This window comes from Oscarella lobularis, chromosome 18 (assembly GCF_947507565.1).
Source record: "Oscarella lobularis chromosome 18, ooOscLobu1.1, whole genome shotgun sequence".
NCBI classification, from domain to species: Eukaryota; Metazoa; Porifera; class Homoscleromorpha; order Homosclerophorida; family Oscarellidae; genus Oscarella; species Oscarella lobularis.
The window spans coordinates 1029129-1045400 of record NC_089192.1 but is presented as its reverse complement, the minus strand read 5'-3'; the positions used below and the strand labels follow the sequence as shown (position 1 = coordinate 1045400).

The window sequence follows — 16272 nt, the reverse complement described above, 5'->3', positions numbered from 1 at the left end:
TGCGCAGTCGCTTCACCGAAAAACATGGCCGATTCGCAAGGACAGTTGAGCGTTCGCGGCGAAAGAACGTCGGGCGATAGCGTTCGCTCGCAAAACGGTACGCTCTCCACGACCCGCGAAGATCCCAAAGCTGACGCCTTCGAAAAATCTCCAGTAATGGCCGCTTCGTCGATCGCGAACATCGTGAAGAGCTCTCTAGGCCCAGTGGGACTCGACAAGATGCTCGTCGACGACGTCGGAGTAAGTCGGGGGCCCCCTCGAACGTTTCGAGCTCGCGTATCGTCTCTAGGATGTGACCATAACAAATGATGGCGCGACGATTCTAAATTTGCTCGAAGTGGAGCATCCAGCCGCGAAAGTGCTTGTGGAATTGGCTCAATTGCAAGACGAGGAGGTCGGCGACGGAACGACGTCTGTGGTAAGCGAAGAATAGAGAAGACTTCTCTTTTTTTTTAAATTTTTTTATTATTCTTTTTTAGGTAATTATTGCCGCCGAATTATTGAAGAATGCCGAGGACCTGGTCAAGACTAAGATCCATCCGACGTCGATTATAAGCGGATATAGGCTCGCGTGCAGGTTTCGTCGTGGAATATTCGATGTTGCCGTTCTCTATGCGAGATTCTCCCCCCTATAGAGAGGCTTGCAAGTACATTCAAGATCATTTGGCCGTCAGTTCGGACGACTTGGGCAAGGACTGTCTCGTCAATGTGGCGAAGACGTCAATGTCATCAAAACTCATCGGAAAGTAATGAGAAATATTGAAATTTTGTCTTCCCGTTTTTTGATATATTTCTCTTAGTGATTCCGAATTTTTTTCGAAGCTAGTCGTCGACGCTTGTCTCGCCGTGAAGCGCACCAATGTGAAAGGCGAGGTGCGTTGTCCAATCAAATCGATCAACGTCCTGAAGGCGCACGGCGCGAGCGCCCAGGAGAGCGTACTCGTGAACGGATACGCGCTCAATTGCACGGTCGCTTCCCAAGGTAATATCATAGATAAATATTTATTTATTTATTTATTTATTTATTTTTTTAACTGCGTGTTTCCCCGTAGCCTTGGTGAAGCGCGTCGCGTCGCCGAAGATCGCCTGCATCGATTTCAATCTTCAAAAATCGAAAATGGCTTTCGGCGTTCAAGTCGTTGTCGAGGATCCGGAGAAGTTGGAAGGGATACGCAAGCGCGAGGCCGACATAACGAAGGAGAAGATCGAGAAGATATTGGGTGCCGGTGCCAACGTCGTCTTGACGACGGGCGGAATCGACGATCTCTGCTTGAAGTATTTCGTCGAAGCGGGAGCGATGGCCGTGCGTCGATGCAAGAAGGCGGATTTGAAGAGAATTGCTAGGGCAACCGGGGGTCAGAAAATAATACTAATTAATTAAACGAAGCCTAATGGTTTTTTTTTTCTAGGTCAACTCGTATCCACTCTAGCGAATTTAGAAGGCGAAGATTCGTTCGATAGTTCGTTTCTCGGAGAAGCGGAAGAAGTGGTGCAGGAGAGAGTATGCGACGACGAGCTCATACTCATCAAAAAGTAAGCAAGCCTTAGTATAGAGTCAACACTTAGAAGTCTCTAAGAGAGAGAGCAAGACGCTCTTTACTGCATAAACATAGACATAGAGAGAGAGACTCTGCTTTCGCTAGACCCAAGGCTCATAGTGCCGCTTCCGTGATTCTCCGCGGTGCCAACGATTTCATGGTCGACGAGATGGAACGGTCGCTTCACGACGCGCTCTGCGTTGTGCGTCGCGTCATCGAGTCGAAGTCCCTCGTTGCCGGCGGTGGCGCCGTCGAGGCGGCCCTATCGATTTATCTAGAGAACTATGCTACCATGTTGGTGAGAAAATTAAATAAATAATTTGGGATATTGGCTAGTTTTTTGTTTGGTGTGCTTAGCATTCGAAAGAGCAGCTGGCTATTGCGTCCTTTGCGCAGTCCTTGTTAGCGATTCCGCGCATTTTGGCGGTGAATGCGGCCCAAGACGCTGCTGATCTCGTAGCAAAGCTCAGAGCGTTTCACAATGCATCGCAAGTGGACAAGGGAAAGATCCAATACAAATGGTAAGAAAAATACAAAGAGAGACTATCGACTCTGTGAGTTATTCTTCTCGGATAGGTATGGGCTCGATTTGTACGAGGGAAAGGTGAAAGATAACAAAGAGGCCGGCGTTTTGGAGCCGACAATGAGCAAAGTCAAGTGCCTGAAATTCGCCACAGAAGCGGCCATCACTATACTGAGGATCGACGACCTAATCAAACTCGCTCCTGAACAGAGAGACGAGGAAATGGATTATTAGTCGTGCGAGAATAGTGACGTCTCTGCGTGTGTGTGTCTGCGTAAGTTGCGGTGATGTATTGGGAATCGCGGTTCTAAACATATACGTCATGCGGATAGTTATGCGGATTGGACCGCGCGCGGCGCGTGAGCGTGACGCAGCCTCGCGCAGTCGCAGTCGACGTTAAGTTCGTTAGCGTTTTTCGGTTTTTTAGCGGCCGTTTGAGCTCTGTTCGCGTTTCCAACCGAATGCGAAGACGAGAGGCGAAGTGGAAAACTGGATGAAGGAAGGATTGCGTCGAAAGACCGTAGTGGGGTCTCTGAGGATTCCACCGTCGTGAATGAGCTAATTCAGCCGTTCCATTCGCAACGAATACCTCTGAGACGAGAAGCGTTCACTAGAAAGCGAGTAAGAGCAAAATGGGCGACGCCGACTGGTGGGGCCCCTTTACAGAAATTCTCGCGTTTTTTCCCTACGTCTAAACTAACTTCCATCTTCGCCTCATATAATAACTTTCGTTTCTCTAGGTACAGTTCGTCTGTTTTCGACAACGGTAGCCTCCGGACCCTAGTGGGGTCTCTTTGGAGATTCCACCATCGTTCATCGGCCTCGTTTTGATCGAACCCTTTGGAGCGTTCTTCCTACTATTCGTCTCTATCGCCCGTGCTTCCAGTAGAAGAAGCCGTCTCTTGGGATTGCGTCTACCTTGGTTTCATCTCCACAGGTACTATGTTATTGATTCTCCCCACATCAGTTGTTTTGTCGTGTAGTGGTGGCTCTTCCAATCCGACGAGACAGATGCATCCAATCAGACGAGGCAAACACTTGACAGACGCAGTCGTCCCTCGGTCGCCAAGAGGTTAAATAGGTGTCACCTCTGCAGAGGCTATAGAGTCGCCTCCCCGCGTAAGGCAGAGCACTGGCGGGTAAATCAGTGACGCCCCTTGGAATTGCACCTGCGAGTGGCAGCTGGGATGTCAGTCCACTCGCAGGTGCAATTCCAAGGGGCGTCACTGATTTACCCGCCAGTGCTCAGCCTTACGCGGGGAGGCGACTCTATAGCCTCTGCAGAGGTACGGCCTATTTATCGCTCTTGGCCACAGAGGGATGGCTGCGTCTGCCTCGTCGGATTGCAGGAACGACTACACGACAAAACAACTGACGCAGGGAGAATCAATGAGAAAGTACCTTGGGTGCAGCAGCCCCCTTCGTCTTCATGAAGTTGTTGGATCGACCGCCAGAGATAGACCATTTCACCGTGACGACAGAGGAGAGCGCACGCAAAACCATCTATACAAAGAAACAATTTGAATCAGCTTTTATGTATCTTTGTCGTTGTACTACGTACCTTTGTCCTTGTAATTCAAATATATGACCATAGATATATATCTTGTCTCCACAGTCTCCAGTTGACGTCGAAACCGAAGGGGCGGGGGCTCCGTTCGAAATACGATCCAAAAGAAACTTGGGCGTCGCGATCGAACGCTTATTGAGTTCGAGATCGATAAGAAAAGAGCGTATGGTTCGTGGTTTTGACTACGACAGCTTTAGAGCAGAGGAAAAAGGAGAGACGTCGTGGTGAACCCTAAGGGGGGCTCCGCGGGGTCTAGTATCATCCCGCAGGGCTCCTTACCTTCAAGGAGACGCCGATTAACGAATTTCGTTCTGCGTAGCGACGCAAGACGAGCGGACAGTAACTGCAAAAGCTCAAAAATCGCGGACGCCGATTTTGAATAGAATAAGCATGCGCAGTGAGTGCGCACATATCACCTGACGCTCCACATAATTAAAGAAAGTTAATTAGGACTCTACGCAATGTACTCTACTTGTTTAAGATAGAGTCGAAACAATGGGTTTCTTCCTTTCGGCCGTCCGCTCTGGCTGATTTTCAGGCTTCGTGTGAAGTCGAACGTTCTCCTCCTTTCGCCGTCTCGCCTTGAGCATTTCTCGTCTCTCTTTCGTCTGCTTATAAATGAGCTTGGGCACGTGACGATGTCTAAGAAAAGGAAGAAATACATTTCTCAAGGTTACTTTGAGGAATGGAGAAGACAGCACTTGGAAATTCTTCGAATCTGTGGATGATCTTTGAACTTCTCTTTCAGTTTGTTTCCGTAATTTTTGGATATTTTCTGCCGTGCAGATATCTAGAAAAGAAAAACATTGTCTCTTGGCCTACAATGACTTATATGTTTCCTATACAGGTCCAAGTCTCTCTGAAGCATCAGCCTTCCAAATCCTGTAGAAGGAAATAATTGAAATATTATATACAACATTGCAGCCTACTGCTAACCTGATATTAGTTTCCTCGCTTCCTGAATAGATAAATCGACTGTCGGCACTCCAACGAACGCAAAAGACCCTCTGCATTCGTTTCGTGTGATAGACCTCTCTAATAAAACCAAACCATATGTGTAAATAAAAAATTAATTATTATCTATACTCACCGACTGTGTCCCTTGTCAAAAGGAAATATTCGTATTGTCTTATCGTAGCTGCCTGAAACGAATTCCCTACCCGTTGGCGAATAGTCGCAGTCCAGGACTATAAAAATGAAAAAAGTTTCACGTCATCTTTGAAATTTTATCTCAATTTTTTTCTTTTCACTTGCCTGCCATTACGTGATCCTTGTGCACGTTCAGAGCCCGGTCGAGACGTCTCATATCGAACGTGTACAGACTAGCGAAAATAGTAGGTGATGCATTGGGGAAGAGACAACCTTTGTGTACTTTGTATCTTCGTTGGCTGCAGTAAAATTAAAAGCCTAGCAAAGTGATTCATCTATTAAAAATACTCCACGTCTGTCTCTCTTCCCCCTTACCTCCATTGGATTCCAGCAGATTGAATTAGTCCTCATTTCTAGTACTACCTAAAGAAACACTAATATTGATTTCTCTAATACGAAAAAAATTTCTCCTCTGCACTTTTTTGAGAGGAGTCGCTCCTCTGATATCGTACAATGCAATTGTCCTGTCCGATCCAGTGCTTGCTAGAACATTTCTCTATCAAAAATCCCACCAATGAATTAATGAATCTATATTATTGCCCATTTCACGTCTACATACTTCGACGGGATTAAATCGGACGCTCGTCGTCGTCTCGCTTCCCCACGTGAAAGATCGAATTGGCTCCGACCTCTCTTCATCCCAAACGTCCACCTGGGTGCTGCACGTAGCAAAGACGCTCTTCGACCAATGATGATCAATTCCATTGAACATAGCCTAGACCACACGCCTTTTTCCTTAAAACAAAATCCAAGCCTTTCTCCACCCTTACGCTTCCTAGTATCGTATTCGATGGCTGGGCGACGACTTTGGAATCGTCGAAGTCGGCGTCCATTGGCCACAACTTGATGATTTGATCGTCGCCAATCTATGTTATTATATATAGGCAAGCACATAAAGAACCCCTGAGAACGTGCAACAGTGTATACCGATAGAAGAGAAGATCCCGTGTGATTGAAACAGAGTCCTCTGACAAATCCCCTGAAAAATAATTTCAGGTCTATCTATCGAAGGAACGCGCTGCTGTACCTATGCGCATTAATTTGGTGCTCGCATTGACGTTTTGAAAGACTCCAGATGCAAATCTAGATGCGTACAGTGTGGGCGTGCTACGCTTTTCTAATTTTATTTTACCTGTCCGTCGCATGATCCCGAAGCGAGACGCGACAGACGCGTCGGGTCTTTTGCCATTGCGTATACGCCGTCGGCGTGCGCGCTTAGATCGCCGACGAACGGCTTCGCGAACACGCGCTCCAATTTCGTCGCGTTCAACGCGCGCTGGTACTCGCGCGGCGCCTCGAGCGGATGGAGCGACGGATCGACGTTTCGCGGAATGCGACGAAGGTCGTGCGTCGTGTCGCGAACGCCCGAATCGGCGAGGCGACGAGAGAGAACTTTGACTTTCATGCTTTATCCGGGAAAGCACACTGCGGTGCCCAGGCTCTGGCCGGTGCCGTTGATCCGAGAAAAAATTTTTTAGTTGTTGTCCTCTGCAGTTTTTGTTGGCACGATTTACTAAGTGGGTGCTCATAAGAAAAAAGCCCAATTAATTAATTTATCTCACACCCAAACTTTTATCTGTGACCACTGGTTTGCAGGTAAGTAGGACGTGACCCCGGCTTGCTTCCTATGCGACACCAAGTGTAAAGGAAGTAGGAAGTAGGAGAGACCAGCAGGAAGTGCATGATCAGTACACAGCGCCACTCTAGCTATAAAAGCCGCAATTCAAGGCCAGCTGCAGTAAACCTGCCTCACCGAAAATGCGTTCATTGAGAGTGATCACCTTGGTTGCTGTGGTTGTCGTTTGGACATCATCTCAAGGCGAACACGTTGAAGCATACCAGGTAGCTAAAAGTCGCCACATCTAACAGAGCAACAGTACGGCAGAGCTATTAGTTTATTTTTGCTACTCCTATCACAATTAATAGACCATGATAATCTTCATTTCATGATCATGATCACAATCATGATCTCTAACTATTTTTCTTTTTTCTAGATTGACCCTTTATGTCGCTGCCGCTCAAGTAATGTATTGATTTAACAGTTTCACTGAAAAATTTATTCTTTTGATATAGGCACACCTGGTCCAAAAGGGGACACAGGACCCGCTGGTCCAAAGGGTACTTTAGCTATTAGCCCATACGTTAGCCTATCTAACTGTACAGCATTTTTTTGCAGGAAGCCCAGGACCGCAGAAACTGCAATATATCGAAGCATGCTCAGTGCCAAATACAGGTACGTAATTAGCAACCAGCAAAGGCGACAGACAAAGGCAACAAGATCGTTCTTACAGGATCAGTGCGATACAACGCGATAGACGACGTCGTTCAATACTGCAACGGACAGGAGTGGATTTCTCTTCTGACCGAACATGCGACTAGCACTCTCGGAGAATCCAAAGCTAACCCAGCGTCGTCGTGCCTAGCTCTAAGTAAACTGGCTGGCTACAAGCCAGGCGTTTACTGGATCAAACCTTCAGCCCACCGCTCAGCTTACAGGGTACAAAATCTGACCTCTCATCTTCGAGTCTATCCTAACGTACAGAATAGGTTTACTGCAAGGAAGGCGGATGGACTCTTATAATGAAAGTCGACGGTGCTAAGCAGACCTTTCACTACGACAGCTCTTTCTGGAAGAATAGTTTCTCTTATAATGAGGATTCCGTTTATTTGGACGACAACGAAGCTAAACTGGCTTCCTTCTGGACGCTACCGTTTAACGAAGTTCTTGTCGGTCTGAAAACAAATGGCGAGACGAACTGGGTGACCTTTCGCAAGAGTGCGAGTTCGTTGAGACACGTCATAGCGTCTGGCATATACCACTCGACCTCAATAGGACGCAGTGCTTGGAAGAGTCTCATTGACGGCTCGTCTCTTCAACCGAACTGCAACAGAGTACGACGCATTTAGAAAAAAAATTAAAAAAAATTGTTTAACTAATTCTTTACCCAACAGGAAGGATTCAATGTGAAGGAAGAGTCGGCCGTAGGGGTTCGAATTGGAATATTTTCAAACAATGAAAATGACTGCAAAAGCGCAGATTCGTGGCTTGGAATAGGAGGTCGGAATTTGTTCCAAGGACAATGCGGCGTAAACTTTCGTTCAAATTCCTGCGGCAATCAAGCTGCTTGCACTCCTGACAATAGAAATAAAAACGTCTTTTCTATAGGCTATGTTTTTGCACGCTAATCAATGTTGTAGCTTCATGGATGAACTGCGCGCAGTGTTGTCCGTCTCTGTTTGTTTGTGTGTTTGTTTGTTGTTCACAATATACCTCCTCCTCCCTTACGCTGCCTGAGCCCGAGGCGAGACGCGAAAGACGCGACGGATATTTTGCCAGTGCGTACATTCCGTCGGCGTGCGCGCCCAGATCGCCGACGAACGGCTTCGCGAACACGCGTTCCAATTTCGTCGCGTTCGACGCGCGCTGGTGCTCGCGCGGCGCTTCGAGCGGGTGGAACGACAAATGGACGTTTTGCGAAACGCGACGAAAGTCGTGCGTCGTGTCGCGAACGTCGGAATCGGAATACTCCGACGAGACGAAGCGCTGACTTTCATGTCCGGGACTACGAAATGCGCGGGCGACCCCCGGCGGAACCGGCGGGACCGCCGTACTATACCGACGGTTTGAAGTCGCACCCGTAGATTAACCGTAGTCGTCCCTACTTTATGCGTCATTCCGTATTTTTCTGGATACTTATATAAGAGCTCCATGCAACTGCCACAACAACTGGCAATATTGTGTTCAATGAAAATAATCACTTTGTTTGTCGCCGCTATTGTATGGACTTCTGCTAAAAGCGTAGCCCTTGAAACTTCTAAGGTGGAACAGAAAGATCCAGCATGCAGCTACTATAATTGACACAATCAAATTGTTTTTTTGTTTTTTTCTCTGTTTAGAACGACAAAGTCTCTTGCGACTGTCAGTGCAACCCAGGTAATGCATTGATTTGGCAATTGCACTGAAAATTTAATCTTTTGATTAGGCATACCAGGCATACCTGGACGACACGGCTTGCCAGGAACTAATGGCCAAAAAGGAGACACCGGACCTGCGGGTGATTAATAATTAATTAACTAAGTGATATAATTGCAGTGAACCGTTGACTTGTAGGTAGTCCAGGACCCCAGAAACTGCAATATATTGACGAGGCATGTTCAGTGCCAAATGCAGGTACTAACCACCAGCAAAGGCAAAATCAAACGCAAACAACGCAAAATATCGTTTTTGCAGGATCAGTGCAATACAACGCGATAGACGACGTCATTCAATATTGCAATGGAAAGGAGTGGATTTCTCTTCTGACTGAACATGCCACTAGCAGTCTCGGAGGATCCAAAGCTCAACCAGCGTCGTCGTGCCTAGATCTAAGTAAACTGGCCGGCTACAAGCCGGGCGTTTATTGGATCCAACCGTCAGCCAACTATCCAGCTTATAGGGTACAACTACGATCTCGTCTCACAGAACCTATCTTTACTACGTTCGGAATAGGTTTACTGCAAGGAAGGCGGGTGGACCCTTATAATGAAAGTCAACGGTGCTAGGCAAACGTTTGACTACTACAGCTCCTTGTGGACGACGACATCGTCATACAACGAGGATTCCGTTCATCTGGACCACAACGAAGCTAAACTGGCTTCCTTCTGGACACTACCGTTTAAAGAAGTTCTTATTGGTTTAAAAACAAACCACGAGACAAATTGGGTGACCTTGCACAAGAGGGCGGCTTCGTTGAGACACATCATAACGTCTAACGTATACCACTCGACCTCAATAGGACGCAGTGCTTGGAAGAGCCTAATCCACGGTTCTTCTCTTCAAGCAAACTGCAACAGAGTACGAGTTTAGACCAAATTAAGAATGTTTAGCTAAATCTTAACTAAACAGGAGGGATTCAATGTGAAGGGAGACGAAAGTGTTGCTGTGCAAGTTCGAATTGGAATAATATCAAACAATCAATATGACTGCGGCTCTGCTGATTCATGGATTGGAATAGGAGGTCGGAAAGGTGGACAATGTGGAATAAACTTCCGTTCAAATTCCTGCGGCAATCAAGCCGCTTGCAGTACTACTGACAATGGAAATAAAAACGTCTTTTCTATAGGCTATGTTTTTGCACGCTAATCAATTTCGCAACAAATCAATTTTTTTGTAGTTTCGTTGCTAAACCCGCCGTACTGTTGTCCGCATCTAGCCTAAACGTTTCGTGTTTTTTGCTACTGTGCACCTAAAGACATTGGCCCTAAAAGTGGAAAGATATGCAAACACTTGCAGACAAACAGCCTACCAAACGTTCTGCGAAAAGTGAGGCGGGTTCGCATGCACGTAAACACGCCCTTTCACCCCGTGTTATCCGGGTTTTGTGAAAAGAGGAAAGAGAGAAGCGAGTCGCAAACGATCTTCTAAACACTGCCCCATGGAGAGCATCGTTCACTCGCTCGGACAAGGCTGGCTAGACGTGAAGAGAAGGCACAAAACGGGCGTAAGTCAGTAGGGCGTTGTCAGTGCATAGCCGCCTCGGTAAACACGACCTACTTGTAATTGTCCAGCATCAGTACAAGCCTTATTTCGTCGTACTGGAACAGGAGAACGGGACGTTCATGTTAAAACACTACGAAGGAGGTCACAGAGCAAAGCTCATCGACGCTATCGATCTCCGCTCGGCTCTCGGAACCCGGAAGCGCCCGGCGGCGAAGGGCCGGCCGCACGCTTTCGAAATCATGCGTAAGGGGGGGGAAAGATAGACTAAAGAACAAAAGCGCGCTCGTAGAAAAGAACGCATTAGGTTTGACCAATTCCGATTTAATTGAATTAGTTTTTAAAAGGGGGGACGGTAAACGAGGAAGGTTTAGGAGAGGGGAAAAAACGAGAACGGGCAACTCCTAATCTCTTGATTTCTATCAGAGCCCTATCTTATTATAGGACTCTGATTTCTATATACGCTCGTGATGACGTAGTTATGTAGCCACAATCTATTGCCTAACTTTTATTCCTAGTGAGCGGAATGAAACATCAGATGGCCGCATACTCCTCAGAGGAAGTCGATAAGTGGCTTAAACGTTTGGAAGACGTTGGCGTTCGACGTGAGAATGAAAAAGAAAACGCCGCGAATCTCTGACTATTTACCATCTCTCTAGAAATTGACAAGCCCTCGCAGGACTACCACGTGGCGCTCGTCGACGATCGCGGCGGACGAAAACTCGTCAGCGTTCTCAAGGAGAACAGCCCGAACGCGGGCATCGCACTCCGATCGCACATGCCGCTCATTCTCTCTATCACGGACACGAGCGTCGTTTTGCGACGACGCGAAAACAACGCCGAGGAATTGACGTCGTGGCACGTGTCGTCAATGGGCCCCCTCACCGAACGCGAGCCGCCGCCGGGCAGCAATCAGTCGACGGGTGCCGTATCAATAAAATTAGCCAAGTGGGATTTAAATTATTCAACAATAATAGAGACAATATGTTATTGAGGACGGGCTCTCTATTATATTAGGATAAAACAGGGCTATGTTGGCGACGAGGTCCAGTTTTGCTCGAACGACTCCAAGGAGATCATTCAGCTGCTTCGACGCAAAGTCGCGAGTCTCATGACGCGGCATATACACATGTCAAATTTCGGCATGGAGAGACTATCTATCTGCGGTACGAGCGAGCAGACAGGGCGTGCAGTGGGGAAAAGAATCTTATGGTTTTTTTTTCAGATTCGCCTCCGAGTAACTATAGCAACGGGAGGAGCGAAATCGAACGAGCGGACCCGATTCGAAGTGGATTAGCTACGCTGCCTCGCAGACCGCCTCCTCTACCGCCACCCGTGCCTCTACCGCCGCCCCCTTCGGAAGGTATGAGAATAAATCGCTTTTAGGACGTCATTCGTCGTACGATTCCCCGCGGGGCCCTTTCTTCTTTAGATCCCACTTACATCGATCACACCGAATTGGCGAGCGTTCCGCCGCCGTCGCCGCGGAGAACGGGGTTTGCGCATTCGATGGAAGATCTGCTCGAATGGCAGAGGGAGGAGGCCAGATCGACGCAAGGACAGAAGTCGAGCTCGAATCCGTATCTCGATTTGATAGACGGCGACGACAATTCGGCCTGCAAGTCGGCGCCGCCAACGCGACGTCACGGCAGTCGCCCGCGCAGTTCCTCGTTGGACAGGCACGTGCTCCAGCGCGCTAAGACGCTTCCCGGACAGGATGAATCGGACGACGGCGTAACGTGTTCGCCGCCGCTGCCGCCAAGCCCCCTATCGCCGAGCCCCCTGTCGCCGCCGCGCTATGCGTCGCCCGTATTCCCGCGCAAGTCGTACCAACGCGAAAGCGGAGGATCGAAAAGTCCTCTAGCGCCCGGGTCCCGCCCACCTCCACTCCCACCCCCTCGACCGGCGGCGGACGTGCGGTCGCCTATCGCCTATCAACAGTCGTTGGATCTCGATCGGTTGTCGTACGGAAAAGCGAGAGGCGGCGGCGCCGCTATGTTTCGTCATAAAACCGTCGATGTGCCCCCCGGTTGGTGCGATTACACTGAAACGAAAAAGGAAGAACACGACTACGCACAGATACCGGAAACGTGAAATAAAGAAGAAAAACCGCAGTTATCTTCCCTCCGTTTTTTTCCCCTTTTTTAACTGGTAGAGGACGGCACGTGACTAGGAAAATATATAATCAAAAACACGCATATCAATGCGTCCACGCTCACTTTTTGCGCTTTTTGCGTCGTTGGGAGACGTAAACGAGCGCGAAAAACACAACGAGACAGGTGAGCAGCTGAAAGATGACCCAGAAGATGATGTTGTCGAAAAGGGTCTGAGAGAAGAGCTCCATGCCGCACTTGATGCAAAGCAAAGACTCTAACCCCGTCGCCGCTCTGATAGGAAAAATAATAAATCAATAAACGATTAACAGACAGACCACGGTTATGCCACTCTCAAATAAAAATCAAAAAAGAAGAGATGACACTGGCATAACCGCTATTCGGAAATATTACATAAAAACCCAGGCTTGCGTCCCCATTCTCTTGCACGTTTTATCGGTGCAGTAGACGTAGTATTGTCTAGAAGAAAGGGAGTCAACCTTTGTTCTAACGAATGAAATCAATGCTACCGAATCGTAGGAGCAGCCATCATGCCGATGATTAGAAGACGATAAACGTTGAGAAGATTAGACGTGGGAATGAGGAAGATGTGCTTGAGAAAGAACGAATTGAGTTCGCTAATCTACGAAAGACGATGCAGACTTATAAAATTACGAGATCTATTTCGCCTACTGTACCTGCCAGAATATGAGAAAAATAGAAATAGCAATGTAGCGCATGTACGTCGAAGACGGATCGAGCCAACGCACGTGAGTCCAACTAGATAAGGAAGAAAAAAACGGTCACTAGTGTCCGTATTCATAAAGTCATCTTATACTACTAAACATTGTCATGGGATCTGACGTACTTATATGTAACATTTTATTGATAGTATTACCTTTCAGGAGTGAACTGAAGAACTGCTCTCTTTATTTTGTCCTGAGGTCGACGCAATTCTCTATACGTAAAGTCGCTTGTGAGCAAGAGGGGTAGAGGTGTGCAAACGCAGACTTTTTTTACTTGAAACTCGCCCAGTTATACTCTCTGACTTCCAACTTCTTGCAGATGTACAGCCCAATGGCAATTCCAAGTCCATTGCAAATGAAAATGTCAAGAATCCAGATGTCCCACCAGCATTCATTGAAATTGACCAGCAAATGCGCAAAGGCAACCTTTAGGGAGAGAAGAAAAAAAACGCGTAGTGTGAACTCAAACTGACGCGGTGGATCCGCTCGCCTCAGTGACTTCCCACATGATGCTATTGACCCAGCACAGGATGACGTCGCGTATGACCATGGCTTTCAATATCCACCCAAACAGATGGCCGAAAATGAAGATATCGATGCGAGTCCAAACGTTGGCGAACGTGAACGAACAATCAGAAGCGTAGTCCTAAAAAGAGAAGCGTTGCCTATAATTCCATTAGCGATCGTCACGTTCTGCATACTGTAAGATCGGGACCCTCTCCAATGAGAGAGGGATCCAACCATCGCAATGCGGCTACAATGTCTTGATACTTTTGAAATAGAGCGAATATCAGCACAAGCATGTACACAACACTTAAGCCTAGAGGAGAAAAAAACCACCAATAGGAAACCCGTCTAGTAGTATCAGATTCAATACTATAGAAGGTTCTTATGATTAATAAATATACATTCTGTGTACAGTATATGCACTCAAGGGGACGGCTCTCTCTCTCTCTCTCTCTCTCTCTCACCAAATGCCATTCTCCATAGAGCAGGATGCGGACGAATGAAGGGCCCATTGGGAAAAGCCAATATGCTAATAACTTCGAATACAATGACGACAAACAGAAAGCCCATTTTGACGTTGTTATCAGTGCCGCTGTCGTCCCTAAAGAAACAAATTCAATTAATTAACGCGACTTCGCACCTACAATTAGATAGCACCTCCAAAACGAGAAAATAAACATGGTGACAAGAAGAACTACTAGAAGGGTGAGCGTTCGCGGTTTGTAGAAGAAATCGACGGTGATGTTGTCGACTTTCTTGTCGAAGACCTCGTGCTGATGATACCACGTCTCGAAGACGCCGGATCCGGACGAATCGTCCGATTCTTCGCCGTCGTCGCACGACGAGGCGTCGGCGAAGGCGCGATCGTCGCGTCGCGGCTTCGGACGCCTGCGACGATCGTACTGCAGGTCGACGAGGCCGCGCGGACGATGCGATCGACGTCGCAACATGCGCGGACTCTCGCTTTCGTCCTCCATTTTTCGCGAGCCCGTATGTCGGCACGTGGTCCTCCCCACAGGAACTCCCCCCGCGCGTCCAAAAAAAGATTCATTGGTGAGCACAGTAACAGAGGACAACGAAACTGAAATCAAATCAACTGGTGATCTGATTTAGCAGCACAAATACAAATACTAATACAAATACAAATACCAATGTCTCAGGCAAATAGGGAGAAGTCGTTCTCTTAATAGCTTTCGGGCTTCTTGGCCTTTCCAGCAACCATTCCGCCTTCGATGCCGCAGTTGTCCTTACCGCGGATCATTTTGAAATAGCCGTTGTCACCCCAGTCAGAATTCCACGAATTGGCAATGATCCTAATAAAAAAGACACAGGATAGAGTCAAGAAGCGGATCTAAAATTTTTAATTCGTCGACTAACGGCTGACCAGTAAGGAACGCCGTCCTCTTCTCCCCATCCCAAAGCGCGAACGGCGTGACCGCCCAACATTTTTCCAGTCTTATGTTCATAAACACCTTACAGGGGCAAAAGACAATAGTATATAAATCCATATAGAACATGCGTTGACTTACCGGTCTTATAGGTAAGAAAATCTTCGTAGACGGTAAAGGCGGCCTCGACGGGTCCATTGGTCATGATCTCCGTCTGAATGCCTTCCACGCTGCCGCGCACGTTGTAGGCGCTCTCGCCGCGATGATTTCTCTTATCGGCCTCGTACGAAACCGAGTATCCTTCCTGGCACTCCTTCGTGCATTTCGGCGTGTGGTCCTCCTCCTTGGGGCAGACGGGATAGTGGCCGGCGGGAATGTGGTGCTCGCACTGCGCAAGAGTGTACGGCTGGCAGCCCGACTTGCTTCCGTATTGACCGCCGGTCACGATGCCCGACGTCTCCCAATAGCGGAAGGCCATGAGCGGATACCCACCCCCGCATCTATGAGTACAGTATAAGATTTACATCGAGGTACCGTTTGTATTTCTCCCTCCCACCCGTTGCCACAGAGATGACAGCAGGCCGTCAAATCGTTCGCCGAAATGTTGACATTGATGCCGAACTGGACGCAATAGCGATCGCTCATCACTTCAGCAGCAGCAACCGCCTGCAAGAAAAAAAGCATGAAAGGTACATGTACAGGTACATAATTAATGTCTAATTCGATTAGTACATGTAGGACAAGCTCATTGGTTACCGATATAACAAGATAAATAAATACAAACTCAATACTAATCGACGGGAACTCTCGCTATTCGGCTTTTTTGACTGAATTTTTAATTACGCACCCAGCAGCTTCCGCAGGCGCTCTGATCTCGAATGTCGGCTATGCTAGGGCAGTTGGGCCACTGTTTGCGCGCGTCGAACTCGGCCGGGATGTCGCTGCGGACGTTGGTGACGTTGGGGAACTCGCGACGAAGCGAGTCGCCGAACGCGTCCATGCGAACGCCCATCATCGTCTTGAGAACGTTTTCGGGCACGCGAAGGTAACGATCGGCCGACGCCTTCCACGTCGACTCCGGATCGCTGTTGATTTTGTTTGCGATGTCGGCGAGACGATCGTGGGCCGCGCAGGAGGCGACGAGGACGACGGCGAGCAGGAGAGACGTAGTCATCGTTGTTTGTGTATGTGATAGCACCACAATCACGAGGTGTCTGTAGTCACGAGATCACGAGATAGGGAGTCTTGTGACTGGGCCACGTGCGTCGCCGATGCCAACGCGCCC

At 48.1% G+C, this 16272-nt stretch overlaps 7 protein-coding genes across 7 annotated transcripts; 4 read left to right on the top strand and 3 right to left on the bottom strand.

Moving 5' to 3' along the window:
- The first annotated feature begins 2 nt into the window (after positions 1 to 2).
- On the top strand, positions 3 to 2396 carry LOC136198059 (T-complex protein 1 subunit alpha-like). Its single transcript, XM_065987969.1, has 11 exons — positions 3 to 97; positions 155 to 240; positions 290 to 418; positions 480 to 577; positions 636 to 746; positions 801 to 982; positions 1053 to 1355; positions 1410 to 1533; positions 1644 to 1836; positions 1896 to 2059; positions 2115 to 2396. The coding sequence occupies exons 1-11, from the start codon at positions 25 to 27 to the stop codon at positions 2293 to 2295; spliced, it is 1644 nt and encodes a 547-aa protein (XP_065844041.1). The 5' UTR covers positions 3 to 24; the 3' UTR covers positions 2296 to 2396.
- Positions 2397 to 4034: 1638 nt separating this feature from the next.
- On the bottom strand, positions 4035 to 6188 carry LOC136198060 (DDB1- and CUL4-associated factor 13-like). Its single transcript, XM_065987970.1, has 14 exons — positions 5910 to 6188; positions 5805 to 5860; positions 5705 to 5756; positions 5548 to 5643; positions 5337 to 5492; positions 5196 to 5273; positions 5093 to 5140; positions 5001 to 5035; positions 4883 to 4950; positions 4719 to 4815; positions 4565 to 4663; positions 4474 to 4510; positions 4330 to 4418; positions 4035 to 4270 (listed from the first exon to the last, which is right to left on the bottom strand). The coding sequence occupies exons 1-14, from the start codon at positions 6180 to 6182 to the stop codon at positions 4105 to 4107; spliced, it is 1350 nt and encodes a 449-aa protein (XP_065844042.1). The 5' UTR covers positions 6183 to 6188; the 3' UTR covers positions 4035 to 4104.
- A 347-nt stretch (positions 6189 to 6535) lies between these two features.
- Positions 6536 to 8038, top strand: LOC136198133 (uncharacterized). Its single transcript, XM_065988048.1, has 7 exons — positions 6536 to 6619; positions 6772 to 6799; positions 6851 to 6895; positions 6954 to 7010; positions 7069 to 7274; positions 7325 to 7669; positions 7730 to 8038. The coding sequence occupies exons 1-7, from the start codon at positions 6536 to 6538 to the stop codon at positions 7961 to 7963; spliced, it is 999 nt and encodes a 332-aa protein (XP_065844120.1). The 3' UTR covers positions 7964 to 8038.
- A 478-nt stretch (positions 8039 to 8516) lies between these two features.
- LOC136197638 (collagen alpha-1(XI) chain-like) lies at positions 8517 to 10043 on the top strand. The gene is made up of 7 exons (XM_065987448.1): positions 8517 to 8597; positions 8675 to 8711; positions 8761 to 8832; positions 8889 to 8948; positions 9009 to 9214; positions 9267 to 9611; positions 9663 to 10043. Exons 1-7 carry the CDS (start codon positions 8523 to 8525, stop codon positions 9897 to 9899), a joined length of 1032 nt encoding a protein of 343 aa, XP_065843520.1. The 5' UTR covers positions 8517 to 8522; the 3' UTR covers positions 9900 to 10043.
- Positions 10044 to 10134: 91 nt separating this feature from the next.
- On the top strand, positions 10135 to 12451 carry LOC136197635 (uncharacterized). Its single transcript, XM_065987446.1, has 7 exons — positions 10135 to 10257; positions 10325 to 10499; positions 10772 to 10858; positions 10913 to 11201; positions 11271 to 11419; positions 11479 to 11616; positions 11686 to 12451. The coding sequence occupies exons 1-7, from the start codon at positions 10192 to 10194 to the stop codon at positions 12345 to 12347; spliced, it is 1566 nt and encodes a 521-aa protein (XP_065843518.1). The 5' UTR covers positions 10135 to 10191; the 3' UTR covers positions 12348 to 12451.
- On the bottom strand, positions 12213 to 14597 carry LOC136197637 (phosphatidylserine synthase 1-like). The gene is made up of 11 exons (XM_065987447.1): positions 14257 to 14597; positions 14064 to 14200; positions 13794 to 13912; positions 13583 to 13738; positions 13367 to 13518; positions 13245 to 13304; positions 13045 to 13126; positions 12877 to 12989; positions 12761 to 12826; positions 12473 to 12640; positions 12213 to 12422 (listed from the first exon to the last, which is right to left on the bottom strand). Exons 1-11 carry the CDS (start codon positions 14574 to 14576, stop codon positions 12398 to 12400), a joined length of 1398 nt encoding a protein of 465 aa, XP_065843519.1. The 5' UTR covers positions 14577 to 14597; the 3' UTR covers positions 12213 to 12397.
- A 36-nt stretch (positions 14598 to 14633) lies between these two features.
- LOC136197639 (cathepsin B-like cysteine proteinase 3) lies at positions 14634 to 16201 on the bottom strand. The gene is made up of 5 exons (XM_065987449.1): positions 15835 to 16201; positions 15544 to 15653; positions 15129 to 15487; positions 14984 to 15071; positions 14634 to 14912 (listed from the first exon to the last, which is right to left on the bottom strand). The coding sequence occupies exons 1-5, from the start codon at positions 16159 to 16161 to the stop codon at positions 14783 to 14785; spliced, it is 1014 nt and encodes a 337-aa protein (XP_065843521.1). The 5' UTR covers positions 16162 to 16201; the 3' UTR covers positions 14634 to 14782.
- Positions 16202 to 16272: the final 71 nt, after the last annotated feature.

Coding starts and splice junctions, on each gene's coding strand:
- LOC136198059 (XM_065987969.1), top strand. CDS start 25: ATGGCCGATTCGCAAGGACAGTTGAGCGTTCGCGGCGAAAGAACGTCG. Junction 419..479: donor GCGACGGAACGACGTCTGTG/GTAAGCGAAGAA, acceptor ATTCTTTTTTAG/GTAATTATTGCCGCCGAATT. Junction 983..1,052: donor TTGCACGGTCGCTTCCCAAG/GTAATATCATAG, acceptor GTTTCCCCGTAG/CCTTGGTGAAGCGCGTCGCG.
- LOC136198060 (XM_065987970.1), bottom strand. CDS start 6,182: ATGAAAGTCAAAGTTCTCTCTCGTCGCCTCGCCGATTCGGGCGTTCGC. Junction 5,861..5,909: donor CGGGATCATGCGACGGACAG/GTAAAATAAAAT, acceptor GTACGCATCTAG/ATTTGCATCTGGAGTCTTTC. Junction 4,816..4,882: donor CAAGGATCACGTAATGGCAG/GCAAGTGAAAAG, acceptor TCATTTTTATAG/TCCTGGACTGCGACTATTCG.
- LOC136198133 (XM_065988048.1), top strand. CDS start 6,536: ATGCGTTCATTGAGAGTGATCACCTTGGTTGCTGTGGTTGTCGTTTGG. Junction 6,896..6,953: donor AGGACCCGCTGGTCCAAAGG/GTACTTTAGCTA, acceptor ATTTTTTTGCAG/GAAGCCCAGGACCGCAGAAA. Junction 7,670..7,729: donor TTCAACCGAACTGCAACAGA/GTACGACGCATT, acceptor TTTACCCAACAG/GAAGGATTCAATGTGAAGGA.
- LOC136197638 (XM_065987448.1), top strand. CDS start 8,523: ATGAAAATAATCACTTTGTTTGTCGCCGCTATTGTATGGACTTCTGCT. Junction 9,215..9,266: donor CCAACTATCCAGCTTATAGG/GTACAACTACGA, acceptor CGTTCGGAATAG/GTTTACTGCAAGGAAGGCGG. Junction 9,612..9,662: donor TTCAAGCAAACTGCAACAGA/GTACGAGTTTAG, acceptor TTAACTAAACAG/GAGGGATTCAATGTGAAGGG.
- LOC136197635 (XM_065987446.1), top strand. CDS start 10,192: ATGGAGAGCATCGTTCACTCGCTCGGACAAGGCTGGCTAGACGTGAAG. Junction 11,202..11,270: donor GTATCAATAAAATTAGCCAA/GTGGGATTTAAA, acceptor CTATTATATTAG/GATAAAACAGGGCTATGTTG. Junction 11,420..11,478: donor GGAGAGACTATCTATCTGCG/GTACGAGCGAGC, acceptor TTTTTTTTTCAG/ATTCGCCTCCGAGTAACTAT.
- LOC136197637 (XM_065987447.1), bottom strand. CDS start 14,576: ATGGAGGACGAAAGCGAGAGTCCGCGCATGTTGCGACGTCGATCGCAT. Junction 13,913..14,063: donor TCTATGGAGAATGGCATTTG/GTGAGAGAGAGA, acceptor TTTCTCCTCTAG/GCTTAAGTGTTGTGTACATG. Junction 12,423..12,472: donor CGACGCAAAAAGCGCAAAAA/GTGAGCGTGGAC, acceptor ATATTTTCCTAG/TCACGTGCCGTCCTCTACCA.
- LOC136197639 (XM_065987449.1), bottom strand. CDS start 16,161: ATGACTACGTCTCTCCTGCTCGCCGTCGTCCTCGTCGCCTCCTGCGCG. Junction 15,654..15,834: donor GCGCCTGCGGAAGCTGCTGG/GTGCGTAATTAA, acceptor TTTTTCTTGCAG/GCGGTTGCTGCTGCTGAAGT. Junction 15,488..15,543: donor TGTCATCTCTGTGGCAACGG/GTGGGAGGGAGA, acceptor CTGTACTCATAG/ATGCGGGGGTGGGTATCCGC.